Below are 16,503 nucleotides of genomic sequence, written 5' to 3'. Positions count from 1 at the left end.
TACTTCTTCCTACTCCTTTTCGAACATGCAGATTGAGTTGTTTTTCTTTTTTGTTATTGTTTGTTGTATTCATTGCATGTTCGAAATAAAGACTTCAAATAAAAAAATCAAATAAAAAAATCTCCTCTCCTCTTCAGCACTGAACAGTCAGATCTCACTGTCGATGATGTTTAGGGCGAATTTTGATGTATCTTGTTGGTCTTTCTCTCTGTTTGATCATGCATTTGATTTAACCTGTGCCTGTTAAACATTAAAAAAAAAAATAACGGATGGATTGATTGATTTTGAATTTGTATTAACAGATTGCAAATCTGGTATGTCATAAATGTATAGATGTAGCAGTACTGTCTATCTGTATGTCGTGTGTGTCATTATGTCCTGATGAATTGAAAATGGGGGACCCTGATGTAAACATGATGAAAGTCTTTCTCTGGTCTGCATCCCCTTAACAATTGTGTGTATTGAGCCGTACTGTATTGTACCCATTCTGCAATCTGTTAATAAAGTTTTCAATCAATCAATCAATCAATCAATCAATTCAATCAATCAATCAATCAATCAATCAATCAATCAAAAGCAGAATGGGTACAGTACACAGTACGGCTCAAGATATAGATGACGCATGTCAGCACCAAGGACAGTGCCCATTCAGGAGCACCTTGTTGCTAAGAAGCAAAGACATGATTGGACGCAAGAAATGGGATAGGTTGATGATCGACTGACTGGATGTGTATTTAAGTTAATAAAACATTAGCAAAAAGCGTAAACACTCGCCAGTGTTGTTGTTGTGCCTCTGAACAAACTCCCTGTCACCGTGTCCCTATCTCGTTTCTACCACTTTTCGAGAAAATCTGTAGGGGATTTAGTTTAGTGGTGTTATCGTTTCTGTTCTGGCTTGGTTGGTTATGCCGTGCAATACGGTAATCGAGCGACGGTCCCATGATGATGCCACACCTTCCCCCACTTTAATAAGCCGGTTGAATATTACATTATAGAGTTATTATACTTATTATTACATAGAGTATCGTGGCTGTGGGGCCGCCGCTATAGACAGACTGGTCTGCTCGTCAAGCCATTCAGAATGGATCCTCCTCACGAAGAAGAAGTGTCCATGATGATCCCACCGACCCTGAGGCTGGAGCGCCTGCCTTTTGACAACGTCGCGTTGAAAAAACTACCAGTGGACACTTCTAAGGAAAAGGGGTCTCGAACCGTTAACGGAGCTTGTTTCTCTCGCGTCCACGCGCTGCAACCGGTGGCCAATCCAACCTTTGTCGCCCTTTCACAGCCAGCGTTGGCACTGCTCGGACTGAACGCGCCGGAGGATGTGTCGCGCCATCCGCACGGCGCGGAATATTTCAGCGGTTCCAAATTGCTGCCGGGTTCCGAACCAGCAGCGCATTGTTACAGTGGCCACCAGTTTGGACTGTTCGCGGGCCAGTTGGGAGACGGTGCGGTGATGTATCTCGGTGAGGTGGTGGTGGCAGCGGGAGGCACACCGGCGTCAGATGAACCCGCCGCCAGTGTGGGGCCAAACACCGGCTGTGGACGATGGGAGATGCAAGTGAAGGGTGGAGGAGTCACACCTTACTCCAGGTATATAGTCCATGTTTCATGTGTGTGATGGATTGGTATCTGTGTGTATTGAGCTGTACTGTACTGTACCCTGTACCCTATATGAATTGAAAATGGGGGACCCTGATGGAAACAAGACAAACGTCTTTCTCTGGTCTGCATCCCCTTAACAATTGTGTGTATTGAGCCGTACTGTATTGTACCCATTCTGCAATCTGTTAATTAAAGTTTTCAATCAATCAATACGTTCTCAAATTAAGTGGGGAGCTGACTGTCGGAGGTTCCAGGGGGTCCCCCGCAGCAAAATAGGGAATATGAGTTAATTATTTTATTTGTTCACTAATATATTCTTCACTAGAAATAGTAGGCCTAGTGACAATGTCAAAATAAAAAAAGTAATAAAAGACCGATTTTATAGACCGATTTGATCATAATTATGTGACATGACATCATATATCTTGTCAGATCTGGGTGACTCATGGGACAAAATCTATAAAATGTACATTTAGTCATTTGGCTGACGCTTTTATCCAAAGCGTCTTACATGTGATGTTCTGTACAACAGGTCGGCAGGAACGGTACAACTCTGGCAGCTAGAGCTGTTCTTCAAACGGTGTCGAACTTGAGTGCTACTCTTGAGTGCACAGGACATGAGCATAGTAATAGCTTAGGCACAGTGAGTTCTGTATCGTTAGTGGCTTAGCTTGGCATCGCCTTCTGCACTATCTCGCGTACGTGCACGCGTACTGAATAAACCACAAATGTACCTCTAATACCAGTATTAGTCTGACCACACCCCTCATCAGCTTACCTTCATAAGCAGGTGTGTGGTCACCTGCTCTCCTCCTTCTCGCTTTCACCACAAGGAAGAGGTGCCTCGGTAGATCCCCACACTTGACACCATGATGGAAGAAATTGGATTAGGAACAGCTTGGGAAACAAGGATACGTTGACATCATATCTTTATTTTCTCTCTCACTATTTTCGAGAAAATACGGCGATATTGTCTTCGTACTGGAGTGTCTAGAAGATGATGATCATTCTACAAACCCTCCACCGGTTTTCGTATTGGGAGCACGCCGCTGCATGCTTCTCAACTGCAGTTCCTTGCTGTGTTTGTTGGGGTGAAACCTGTCAGGCCACAGCTGAACTGTCGGACATGCCGCTGTTGTGAGGAGCGGTGCGTTCCAGGTTGGGTGAGTAGTGTTTGCTGGCGGGCTCCACTTGTCTGTTAGTGCTATGGGGGCTACTTGACAAAGTTTATGGAAACCGGCCCCAGGCTAGGGTCCTTTGTTTAGCCGTCTAGGCGACAGAAGGCCTTGGTCTGGCGACCATTATAGTTTTAACTAGTGGGCCGCGACCATTGACACTGGTGATCCCTGTGTGTTCTGGACGAGTGGATTCTCTCTGTCACCGTGTTAAGACCCCATCTTTCATATCCAAATGAGAGTATTCCTTCACGAGGGGATATGTGCATGTAATGTGCGATAGCGGCAGATTCATGTTCAAAGTCAGCTATACAGGCCAGTTGGTACTGTGCTGATTCCGCCGGACGTGTTAATGTCACCGTTGTGAAGCGGTGTTGACGTCTTGTTTTCTCTTTTCTCTTAAAAAGTGAGGAGGGTTCAGAACGGCGGCCTGTCTGGGTGAGTGTTATGTCATTGTTTACATGTTCATAGCTTACGGTTAGCCGGTCGGTGGCCTGGCGCGGGGTAGCTTGGCTTCTCGCGCGCCGCCGGGAGCTCGCTCCTGATCGCGTGCGTCGTAGATCGGCGTCTCGCGAGCGGAAGCAATAGCACCCGAACGGTTGGAGCAGCCGTTAGCTTGATGCTATTCTGTTGAACGTGCTTTGATTTTTAACATGTTTTACACTCTTGACCACGACGTCATCCTTGACAGGGGATGTTCGTCGACCCTGCCTGAGCCTAGACGGGGATTGCGTCAACAAAGAGGACTGTAGCGACTGGTGGAGCGGCGACGCTGCCCGGATCGAACAACACGGGACGGCTGTGTTCTACGGTGGCTTGTGACTGCACTTCGCTGATCTGCGTTCCGGGCAGGTACGGGGTTGGCCAGACCTCATAAACACGTCTTCTGGTTTTACCTTGCTAAATGTATTGTGAATAACGGTGTTTTTTCCCAAAACGTGTGTTGTTGCAATGCATTTGAGATACGTTGCGGGTTGTGTGTGAGCTGTTTTTGTCACTGGCAGTTAGCTTCTCCGTGCAGGTCGTGATGTATTGATCTGGTTGTTGTGTGAGAAACATCATGGTGTTTATGTGTACCGTGTACTCACTACTAAGGCAACTAACCTATGAAGCTATGCTTGGTGACGAGTGAGTAAAAGAATGTTCTTTCTCAGACTGTAATGACAATGAACAGTGAGTTCACACATTAACAGGTTTTCCTGTTTTAACTGGCCGTATTGAGGGTAAAATAGGAGGATTGTGTTTCCCCCCCCGGTTCCCTGGGGACTTTATCACCTCCTATCAGACATGTTGTGCATTAATTGTGTCTTTTGTGTGGTAGGGATACGATGTAACTCTCAGCTTGATTGCTGAGGTTGTGCTAAATCTGCTGGAGAAACTTATTTCCTAAAGGGAAATTGGTTTGGTTGCTGTCATGTGTGCTTAGCAAGGCCTGTGGTCGATACTAATCAAGAATGATGTATTCTCTCATTGTGAAAAAAACGGCGTTCCTCTGTTGAGTGTTTTTGCCATTTTTTGTAGGTGATGATGGGTTGTGTGTGTCATGTGACCTACAACTGGGTTGTACTGGCCACAGAAGCACATGTGTATGTTGGACCGGGGTTCTTAGAGCCCTCTCTATTCTGTGTTTTTCCTTAGTAAAAATCAGATAGCAGGTTAGCTCGTGCGCTGTGTGGAGCTGTGAAACGCTTCATAGAGCTGACTATGACTGTGTCATATTCTCTTTTTGTCGTTACGTCGTATCATGGGTGTGGGGTCGTAAAGGGGTGAACTGGTAACCTTTCCTCTCCCCATTGTTCTGTCGGTCAGGGGTACACCCCCTGTCCTTCAAGGTTCCCGTCACGTGGCGGTTCGGCACGTTACGGGGGGGGGGGGGGGGGGGGGGGGAGGGAGTTCCTGGTCCCACGGCCTGGTATATTGGGCGTGTGCACCGCAGGAATTCCCCCGCCATAGAGTACGTCACCGTGCGCGTCTCTGTTGGTAGGACTTCCGTGTGCTGTTCAGGTCCATGTGATGGATCTGTTTTCAGGGGGGGTGGTCAGGGCTCCTCCTCACCAAGCGCCTACTCAGGCCTTCTGTGAGTTCGGACTCCTTCTTCCATGTGAGGAAGCCTCCATCAGAGTACAGAGCCTTCCTCCTCAGATTGTCAAAGTGAGTGGACCCTCTAGAAGGGTCCTTTTCTATTGTATGTATATTCGATTCAATTCGTTTATTGAGTGTGTATGGGTTCGGTGCCTCTTCCCCGGAGGCCCTAAAACCAGTTTTTTACATGGCTCAAGGTGCAATATATTCTTTTCAATCTGTACAGCTCGCGTGGGAAGTCTCTCTGGGGATCCCCGTCTCTTTCCTATGGGAGGGTGGTGGGATGTAAAAATGTGAACATTTTTTACCCCGGCTGTGTAGACTGGGATACATACTGTTGATGCTTCCTTCTTTCTATTCCAGAAGTGTTGGAGTTAGGGAGTGTCACACCCCTCTTGTCGTTCCCCTGGGCGCCTTGGGGATTCAATGACAGGTCTAAATAGCCTGTTCATTGATGGGGGTGTGTCCCGACGCACGTATAGTGCTAGCTCGCTGTAAACAGGCGATTGACTGGCACGCCTTAGTTGCTTGTGGTTGAAACAGCGTTTTTATAAAGCAACTGAGATGGGGGTTTTTCCTCTTCCGGCGACCACATCCCATGACCTGGGTGGGTTGTCGACGGATTCTCGTTCATGTCTGGGGGATGATGACGGGATGGATCTGAACATATGTAGTGGGGTCTCACGCCCTTGGGGTGGGCCACCAGGCGCGGTTCGTCCCGACGTCTGGGTGGCGCCTTCTTTTCATGTTAAGATCAACACGCATATCTGCCCTTCTCCTGGAGTAGGCATGTCGGCGTGGTTAGGGCACGGGACTGGTTCTGGTCACGCTGGTCCAGATCAGTTGAACCCGTTGTCCGCCGGGGATGCAGATCTGCTGTTCTGGTACCCTGAGGGACTTGGGCTTTTTTCAGGGGGAAAAATGCCAGGTCGGTCTGGGTGTCACAGGGTTAAGCGCTATGGAGACCCTGGTTGGGTATGTTTTTACTCAGCACTGTCGTCATGGCTTACAGCCATGCCATTCTGTACGCGCTCGATCTCGTCGGATCTCGGCCGCTACACAGGTTGGTCCTGGTTAGTACTTGGTTGGGAGACCGCCGGGGAATACCAGGTACGGTGTGCTTAGGGGCTGGTTCTCCATTATTTTTCGCTCCTCTCTCACGCATGGCGAAGAGGGGCCTGTGGGGGTGGTTTTTTGACCTCCTCTGGTGACCCTGTGCTTCCCGTACCGCCAGGCCCGGTCCGAAGTGATGTTTGCGACCCGTAGGCCTGGGTTAACCCTTTTTGGAAACTGAAACACTTGTACTGCGGTATAGCCGGTGTATACCCGCAGGTGTGTTTTGGAGTTTTTTCTTGAGGGGTTATAGGAACAACCACCGCATTGGGTAACACCGAGGTGGTTGATTCCCTGGTGTGTTGGAGCAGTGTCAACTCCCGGGTTCACCGTTTGAGGGTGCCCCTGCACGTTCATGACGTCTGCCAATCGTGTCAGCCTTCTCTGCCTCGACCCCTCTGGGTGGGGGTTGTTAAATGGAGGCTTGGTCATGCAACACCGCCAGCTTACGCTCCTTCCGCCGGGGCGGCTGTGTTCAGCTGTCCCCTCTGGCGCCTGTCTCGTCCGCAGTCTCCAGGCTAGGGTTAACAGCCTGTTGCCTGGTTTTTCCCCGGTGCGCTGCCTGCTTCCGTTGGTTAACCTTTTTTGTGTGCTTACGGCCATGCTGACTGCCTATTCTGCAGGGTCAGTGTGCCAGGCGGTGTACTATTGGGGGGACGGGGCCCGCTCGGCTTACGGCCATACCGACCTGAACACGCCCGGTCTCGTCCGATCTCGGAAGCTGGGCAGGTTCTGGCCTGGTTGGTTCCGCCTGGGAATACCAGGTGCAGTAACTGAGGGGCCTTTGTCCGAATACGCTGGCGATGTGGGGGGCGGGGCACTACGTGCCCACCTGGTGGGGTCTTGATGCTGGCATCATGGACTTCTCCGGGCCCCCATTCCAGGGAGTCCAGTCCTTTTGGTGGGTCTGGGTCTTCCTTCGTGCTCCGCTGCTACGGCCTTGCCACGGGGTTGGGTTTGCCCTTGACCCCGTGATTCTGGGGGCAGTAACGAGGTTGTTCCTCCGTTCGTTCCCGGGTGGCATGCGGGTTGTGCGTGTGTGTAGTCGTGGGGTCAAGCCACGGTCTGCTCACCCTGTGCGTTGAGTTGCTTGAGTGCCTCTTCGCACGGTCGGGTCCGTCGCCCTCCCGTGACGTCCCTAATAGGGGGGCTACCCTCCATTAGGGGGGGTCGGGGGGGCTCGGCCCTCCCTGTTCTGATGGTTTTGGGGGGCTGTCAGCGGGGTGTATTTGTCAGCCAAGTGGCTCCGCTTGGCCTCCCTTGTGCAGAAGGCGATGCCAAGCTAAGCCACTAACGATACAGAACGTTAGGTTATGACTATAACCAAGTTCTGTTAGTTAGGGGCGATGCTTGGCATCGGACGCCGCTGCAGCCCTTGTCCTCACCTTGTGGTGAAAGCTTGGGAAGGAGGAGAGCAGGTGACCACACACCTGCTTATGAAGGTAAGCTGATGAGGGGTGTGGTCAGACTAATACTGGTATTAGAGGTACATTTGTGGTTTATTCAGTACGCGTGCACGTACGCGAGATAGTGCAGAAGGCGATGCCAAGCATCGCCCCTAACTAACAGAACTTGGTTATAGTCATAACCTAACGTTAAATGGGCATTCTTGGCCAATTAGGTATACATTTAGCCTTGGGGGTCGTTGACATGAAAATGTATATACTTTTTTTTTCTGGACTCTTTTCGTATCACAAACAGTACTGTATTTGCAAATCTGGTATGTCATAAATGTATAGATGTAGCAGTACTGACTATCTGTATGTCATGTATGTCATATATGTTACGATGAATTGAAAATGGGGGACCCTGATGTAAACAAGACGAAAGTCTTTCTCTGGTCTGCATCCCCTTAACAATTGTATGTATAGAGCTGTACTGTACTGTACCCATTCTGCAATCTGTTAATAAAGTTTTCATTCATTCATTAATTCAAAAGGTTTGAGAATTCTGGTCTAGAAACGATAGTCTCAGGTCCACCGTCCAACCATGACTGTCATCATTTGTATTCATCAGCCTCCTGTAACATTGGGAGACAGTGCGCATGCTCAGGAGGTAGAGCAGTCGTCTGGTAATCCGGAGGTTCCTTGAGCAAGACACTTAACCCCATAATAATTGCTCCCGATGTGCAGGTTGGCACCTTGCATGTGTCAGTGAACCAATTGATTGTAAATCGCTTTGGATAAATGCGCTATATAAATGCCCACATTTACCATTTATAGAACACACAGAATGTGTGAGCAGTTTTGGCCAAACCCTGTAGACACAAAGGTTTCCAGAAATACGGTAGGTTCCACGTCTGTAGGCTATATTTGCACATTTTAAGTACTGTATTATACTATAGCCTAGTCCACGGTATAGCCTGTTTCCAGAATTGTATATTATATCAGGTAGAAATGTCCACTGATACAAATGTAAGCATTGTAGTAGCATAGTCTTCGGTGTCATGGCCTATTTCCAGAATTGTATATTAAAGGAGCACTTCACCAAAATAGAATGCTGATTTATTTTGCAAATAAGCTCATCTCACACACACATCCAAAAAATTCAAAAACAGTTAATTTGGTTTGACTGTTATTGAGAGTAAATTTGTTTCAATAAGGCCATGTGTTAATTACAGAACCATGAAATGATGTAGATGAAAAAACAATAACAATACTTTGTCTTACTGCTACTTACTATCATTTCATTCAGCTGTAAATAACACAACGCAAGGAGTTCGAGTTTTTGGATGTGTGTGAGATTATGTGCAAAATAAATCGGCATTGTTTGTTTTTTTGGTGAAGTAAGAAATGTCCTCTGACACAATAAGTCTGTCATGAGTCATGCTCATTAGAAGCATGTGAATGTATTAGCCCAGAGAGCTGCTTAAGAGATCAACTTCTTGGCACACAAGAACTTTCTCCTATTGCTTGGCCAACTCAACAGAAGTAGTGCCAGCCCTTTGTATCAAACCTTGGTGCCTATTTACCTTCAACTTTATCCTGTGTAAGGGCGGCTGGGTGGCGCAGTGGGCAAGGCGCTCGCCACTAACGCAGGATATGCTGGTAATCGAGCCCAGCTCTCGGCGTTGCTACCGGCTTGGCCGGCCGTCATACTAACACAATTGGCAAGTGTTAGAGGGTGGAAGTCAATGGGTGGGGATTGGACGTTGTGGACAGCGACTCCTACAGGTCGGTTGGGTGACGCCGGTGCGGCGGAAACAGGAAGTATCGGGGGCAGCGTGAGCCTCCCACGCGTTACTCCTCCTCGCCACTGAGAGTTCGAGCTGCTGCGGTGAAAAGATGCGACGGGCTGCCTCCTCGTGTACCGGAGGGGACACGTGATGCAAGGCTTCTATCCTCACTACAGCCGACCAGTGGGAGGCATAGTCTAGCAACATTCAAGACAGGGGAGGGGAGAATTGGAAATACGAAATTGGGATGGGAGAAAAATAGAAAAATGGGGAGAAAAAACGTTATCATGTGTAAAATAATGAGATTATTCAAGTGATCTTTTCACCCATGACATCATGATTCATAACAACTCTTTCTGTAATTTACGGTGTAAATGATCTGATTCTTCCTCAGAGAAGGAGATGGACGGAAGGTACTCCGGTCCAGCATTAGAGAATTTCTGTGCAGTGAGGCGATGGCCGCCCTGGGTATACCTACCACCCGTGCAGCCTCCCTTGTGACCTGTGACCTCTACGTCAACAGAGACCCCCTCAACAGTGGCCGACGCATTCCTGAGCGCTGTTCTGTGGTCCTGCGCCTCGCTCCCTCCTTCATTAGGTGAATGTTCTGTGGTCTTGCTCCCTCCTTCATTAGGTGAATTGTCTCTCTAATATGTCACTTAGAGAGAACATTAGATAGAACATTTTGCCTTCTGTAAATGGCACACCTCCACAAGAACTAAGAAACTTTTAAATCCCAACACAAGCTGCCCAAGTGATCTGCTGGTAGGCCTACCAGTGGCATTCTTGGTATTCGGACAATTTCCCCCCAATTCTCAACGTTGTATATTGTGTGATTTTTAGACTAGGTTTTATAAATGAAAGTTTTGTAACACTATGGGTCTCCAAAGTGACCAGTATTAGTTGTTGATCATTCATGAACTCCGATAGAAGGTATATGTGCTATAAGTTCTACCTCAGTTAAATACATTGTTGGTACTCAGTTGATACACGGAGGACAGAGTTAGACCTCTTTTTTCAGTGTCAAGAGAGTCTGGATGTGGCAATTGCTCTTTAGTATGGCTAAACAAAGGGGCAGCTGGGTAGCGCAGCGGACTAAGCGCTCGTCACCAATGCGAGAGACACTGGTATCGAATCCGGCTGTCAGCGTTGCCTCCGGCTTGGCCGGCCGTCATACTGGCTCAATTGGCAGAGTCAGCGGGAGGGAAGCCGGTGGGTGGTAATCTGGTCGTTGTAAACAGTGACTCCTACAGGTCGGTCAGGGCGCCTGCACAGCGAGGAAGGGAGATGGTGAGGGTATGTGAGCCTCCCACACGTTACACCTCACCAATGAGAGTCCGCGCTGGCAGGTGAAAAGAAGTGGTTGGCTGACTCTGCATGTATCGGGTTCTTGAGAAGCGCTATATAAATAAAATCAATTATTATTATTATAAATAAAGAACATTCTGTGTTTGGAAGTGAAAGTAAGGGATTTTCATCCACTTGGCTCATAGTTTCTCTTCACTGTTCTCAGATTTAGAAACATTTTCACAGATCTTTTGGATATTTCTTTACAGATTTGGATCTTTTGAGATATTTCTGGTCCGCGACGAGTTCTCAGGTCTGCAGGGTCCAAGCGCTGGGCGACCAGACATTCGTGCTCAGCTGCTGGATTACATCATAGAAACCTTCTACCCTGATATACAACATGGCCACAGTAACAGGAAAGATAGGAATATGGTGTTTTTCAAAGAGGTAAGAAACCTAGCTCACAGGATGTGGCCCTACCCTCCCATTGGCTGACACTGGAATCCTCCTCAGCTTGGGTAGCACACTCCTACACAGAGAGCTGGATGACGTTTCACTACACTGTCAAACATCTCTGCCCAAAGGAGAATGTCAACTAAACTTATACTCATATTATTTTTCCCTTAACATAACTTCCCTCTATCCTTTCTAGCCTGCTTTATAAATAAGAACCGAAAATGATTATGTTTAATAATTTCACATCACAGCGTCTATACAGCCATGTTTAGTCACTTGTGTCCACGATGAATGCAGCCATAAAGGTATGGTTTACCTTTCTGATAACTATATCACTGCATAATCCCTATGTTCAGACAGGTTTAATATTTGGTTATACTATACATGCAATTTTTGGTAAACAATATCATCAACAGCATGTGGCCTAAAGCCATAGGTCCTGTGTTTCAAAGATGTATATCCGGTATGTGTTACACGAGGGGTGTAACACTAGATAATGTAATAATGCCGGATAATGTAATAATACCTGATAATGTAATAACTTTGATTTAAAATGACTTTATAATGTAATAAAACTGGATAATGTAACAACTTGCCAGATAATACATTTGTTACACGGATAACATAATCTCATCTCTGGATAACGTAATAACTTATTACATTATCAGATGGTTGTTTTATTCGGTGAGTACAATATTCTGGATGAATTACGTGATAACTTCACCAGATAATAATAATAATAATAACACATCAATATCACTATCTGTTTTATTTTTAAATGTGATTGTTGAAAAGTGGCACATTTTGCAACACATTTTGCACAGACAAACTTGTAGAGAGAGAGAGAGAGAGAGAGAGAGACACACACACAGACACACACACACACACCAGTGAACTGTTCTTTCTATTATGTGGCAAATATTAATGTAGACATGTAGAATCCTTTTCAAAACAATTGGATGCAAATGTCTGGATATGTCTGGATGGCTTTTGTTGAAGGAAGAGGCACCTAGTGGTCAGTAATAAAAACCACAACCATAGAAACGGGTCTCAGTCGGTTGACATGTCTGGGTTTTGGAAACCCAATTGGAAGTCCAATCCTAGAGCAGGACAACACCACAGTGGGCAGCGCTACACACTGAACAGTTTCCTTAACCAGACGTGGCACCATCTCAAAACATTTGGCGACTCAAACAACACTGTACATAATAACATTATTATTTGCCACAAAGGTTATTGGTGCTACATTGACTGACTATACAAATGTATTGTAGTTCGGTGGTATCTCTCTCTCTACCTCTATCTACCATTTTAATCTATTTTGTATTTTACTAACAAACTGTTTTACTCTATTTCACAGTTTGCTTTGGCAATATTGTAACAATTGTAGTCATGACAATAAATAATTGAATTTAATTGAATTTTATTTTAACTAATTGAACTGAATGAGAGAGAGAGAGCATGTGCACGTGCAAGTTGGTCTGTGTTGCAAAGTGCAACTCCCCCCCCCCCCCAACTCTTCTTGTTTAAATAAAACATAAATACAGTGATAAATAAAGTTATTACATTATGCATCCAAAATGTTTTACTCACCGGATAATGTAACAACCACCAGTTAGTAAAACTTTGACTGGCTTTGGTTGTTCTGTGGTTGGTTGTGCAAACGTTACATTTGCACGTGCACAATATGCACGTGTCGCCACAGAGCAGAGGCACATTTAAAGAACGGTCCTGTTTTCCAGGTGGTTGTGCGTACTGCCAAGCTGGTGGCCCAGTGGCAGTGTGTTGGCTTCTGCCACGGTGTGCTCAACACGGATAACATGAGCATCCTGGGGCTCACTCTGGACTACGGCCCCTTTGGGTTCATGGACAGGTAGGGATTAGGATGTCCGATATTATCGGCCGATATCGGCAGTAAAATGTGATATCGGAAAATATCGGTATCGGTAAAAAAAACTAAAAAAAACAATAACAATATTTTTTTTTTACATTTAAGCAAGTCGTGTCAAAAGTATGCGTGTTGGTTTAATTCAACAACAAGAGATATGTAATGTTAATTTTTACTTTTTTAATTATCATATTTTGCACAGATAATGCTTACATTTAGAAAGCCTTTTGAATGCATCCAGTGAAATTATTAGTTACCTGAAATTATTCCGTTTTTTTGGGGGGAAACCCTGCATATATCGGTATCGGTTGATATCGGTATCGGAAATTAAGAGTTGGACAATATCGGAATATCGGTATCGGTAAAAAAGCCAATATCGAGCATCCCTAGCCGATGACACATTATTTCATAAAAAGGAAAGGAGAGTTAGTGCTTTAGTTTGAGCAAATGGATGCCCTAGAAATCAAATGGTCCAATCTGCTCTTATTGAAATATTGAAACTAAAGAAACCTAAAATCAGAAGTTCAAACAGGAAGAAAGTATTTAAGTGGTAAAAAAAAAGGATATATGATAATAATAATAAGCACTGATGTAATGTTGTCAAAACAACTTAAACAACTCTTTATCCCCCATTTTCTACATTACGCTATTGGTCCATGATGAATTCATTAACAGTATTTCTTCAGTATTCATGACTTTATTCATGACGTCTACACACGTTCTGTAAATGATGATCATAAACACTCTTCTAACTCCCTGTGGCAGATTTGATCCAGACTTTGTCTGCAATGCCTCTGACAGAAGAGGGCGCTACTCCTACCAAGCTCAGCCATCTGTGTGCCGGTGGAACCTGGCGCGCCTAGCTGAGGCCTTGGGCTCTGAGCTCCAAGCAGCTGAAGCAGGGACCATCCTGGACGAGTTCGTGCCCATGTATGAGAACTTCTACCTGAGTAACATGAGGAGGAAGCTGGGCCTTCTGAGAGAAGAGGAGGTGGAGGATATTGAGCTTGTATCTGAGCTGCTGCGCCTCATGCACGACGCCGGTACAAGGAATCCTGAGATGTGTGCAGCAGGGCTGTTGTGTGAACACTTTTAAATGTTGCGTGAAATTGTTAAATCTATGCTAAATCTATTCTGCAAATTTACATTTTGAAATCATAAATTGTTGGTACTGGCCGTCTCTCTCTCTCTCTTACTCAATAAAACACACTCTCTCTCTCTCCTTCTCTCTCTCTCCCTGCCCTCACCTCCATCACCTTCTCAGGTGCGGATTTCACCAACACGTTCCGCCTGCTCAGTTCTATACCCTGGCCAGTGGATGGAGATAGTGAGCGGACTGCAGCCGGGCCAGTAGTGGAGCTCATCCTAAAGCAGTGCGCCTCTATTGATGAGCTAACGGTGGACAACACCCCTACGATGGAGTCCCGGTGAGGGGTCGTATGGTGGAACGGTGTATCTTTATTCTTTATTTTTTTTTATCAGCAGTCGCAGAAGACAAGAATCAGAAGTCAAATATCAGAAGTAAACACTCAATGGTTATTTTTTTTGTCTTTCTTTAAAAAAATAAAATAAAATGTATGTCATGCAGGCATTCCTTTGGAATTTTCACCACAAAAGTAGCATGTTAAAGATCAGAACACTCCCATACCTGTAGGTGTGTGGTTGCAATTCAAGTGGCCGATCTCCATCTTGGTTGGTGACGTGGGAATATTATGTTTGTCATATATCAAGGTCATATTTTAACCATCCCACTATATACACAATGCCAACATCCACCCTAGATGACCAGGACATATTATGTAGATATTAGATCGTTCATGTCATTTAATTGTATTTTCTTTGATCTATCTGCTAGCATTATGGAGAAAAAGCTTACCAAGACAATATGTAAGTTAAACATTTGGCTCTTAGTATAGGACTTATTTTTAATTGTATTTCTTATTTGTAAATAGATTAGCAATCAACATGTATAATAATCAATATATTTATCGAGCTAGTTGAGCTAGTTCATATAGAACTACATCCATTACCACAGGCGCCAAGACATTTCTTTTTACCCTTTAGATTGTTTTTATCAAAAGCCCTCTCTGTGTGTCTTTCTCTGGCTCTAGTGAACTGGCCATGATTCTATCCATGGCACACACCAACCCAGTCATGTTTGGCTTGGTGGCTGAGAGGCCAGAAGTGGCTCAGCAACTGTTGAAGATGGGGCGGCTAATGGAGCTACTTGGAACCAACCAGGATGAGCTCAGAATCAAGCAGCGTGACGATTGGATTCGCTGGGCCAGCCGATACCGGTCAGAAAAAACTGAGGAACCAATGAAATTACAGCTGTTTGTTTTGCCGGCTTATTTTTAATCAACAGTTTTCCCTGCATAGTTGGAGAGTACAGTGAAGTTCGTTTTGCCATTTAATATTTAATACATCTTACTGGATTCATGCATAAAGAAAGATATACATTTTACTGTTGTTCTTCACTACAACCTATTTGAATACATTACTGACACAGGAGGCGTTTGGCAAGAGAGTACGACGGAGTGAGTGACTTGTGTGCAATTAAGAAGCAGAGGATCGCCGTAATGAACAACACCAACCCGCGTGTGGTTCTTCGCAACTACATTGCCCAAAATGCAATACGGGCAGCTGAAAAAGGAGACTTTTCTGAGGTCAGCAGATATTTAATTATTAGCAATACTTAATTTTTTAGTATTTTTTTTTTATCAAACTAACCCTGTCCATATCTCTCAGGTCCAGAGGGTCCTCAAAGTTCTGGAGAACCCATATTCCAATCAGCCGGACTTCGAGCTTCAAGGTGGATCTAACAACACATGTGAAGATGGAGATCAGAAGTTCAAGGAATGGAGAAGCCAAGCTGGCAGAGATGATGCTCAAACCAGTGTCCTCTACGACAGCAAGCCCCCTGCCTGGGCGACAGAGATTTGCGTCACTTGATCATCATAGTGCCTCCCAGACCTCAAAAGGAGAGAGAGAGAAAGAGAGACTAACACTAACTTCATTGTCCTTTATACATATTCTCTCTCCTGTCCCTGGTCAAGATCATGGGAGCTTGTGATGTAGTTCAGTGTGTTCCTGTCGCCATCAGAATGTGAAATGATAAAGAGGAACTCCATATGCATGGACTATTACTAGGTTGTCTGTAATAGTAGACTTTCCCTAAATTCCGATTTTATTTTGATGTTTTAAAGCTGCAGTAATTATGTTCTGACCACTAGTGGGAAACAAGGGGCAAACAAAACGAATTAATCTCAAAAGCATGTATATAAACATAAAACTAACTTACTGGAACAATATTGTTATAACCAAGAGATTTTCTGCAAGTTTTTTTGTTTTGTGCATGGAACTTTCTCTTGGGCATTTCCTGGTTTTTAAACAAGGTAGATAAATACTTCACCTACCAACACAATACTGTTCTGACAGCACGATTGATTGATTGATTGATTGATTGATTGATTGATTGAAAAGTTGATTAACAGATTGCAGAATGGGTACAGTACAGTACAGCTCAATACATACAATTGTTAAGGGGATGCAGACCAGAGAAAGACTTTCGTCTTGTTTACACCAGTGTCCCCCATTTACAATATGGATGTAATTCAGATTAAAAACGTTTTAAATGCACAGGTTTATGAAACAGGCAGAGCTAAAGTAGAGGCCGGGTTTCCTCAACAAAGAAGATAAACGATAGAACAACAACATGC

General features: G+C 45.2%; 1 protein-coding gene across 1 annotated transcript; it reads left to right on the top strand.

Moving 5' to 3' along the window:
- Positions 1-1,081: 1,081 nt before the first annotated feature.
- On the top strand, positions 1,082-15,736 carry LOC311241626 (protein adenylyltransferase SelO-1, mitochondrial-like; the record flags this gene model as incomplete). The annotated part of the gene is made up of 9 exons (XM_084330502.1): positions 1,082-1,596; positions 9,548-9,751; positions 10,710-10,887; positions 12,639-12,769; positions 13,550-13,827; positions 14,049-14,211; positions 14,896-15,081; positions 15,294-15,450; positions 15,533-15,736. The coding sequence occupies 9 exons, from the start codon at positions 1,082-1,084 to the stop codon at positions 15,734-15,736; spliced, it is 2,016 nt and encodes a 671-aa protein (XP_084186628.1).
- Positions 15,737-16,503: the final 767 nt, after the last annotated feature.

This window comes from Notolepis coatsorum (genome assembly GCF_963971535.1).
Source record: "Notolepis coatsorum genome assembly, chromosome: 15".
NCBI lineage: Eukaryota > Metazoa > Chordata > Actinopteri > Aulopiformes > Paralepididae > Notolepis > Notolepis coatsorum.
The sequence above is the reverse complement of the archived record's forward strand: the minus strand, read 5'-3'. Positions and strand labels throughout refer to the sequence as shown.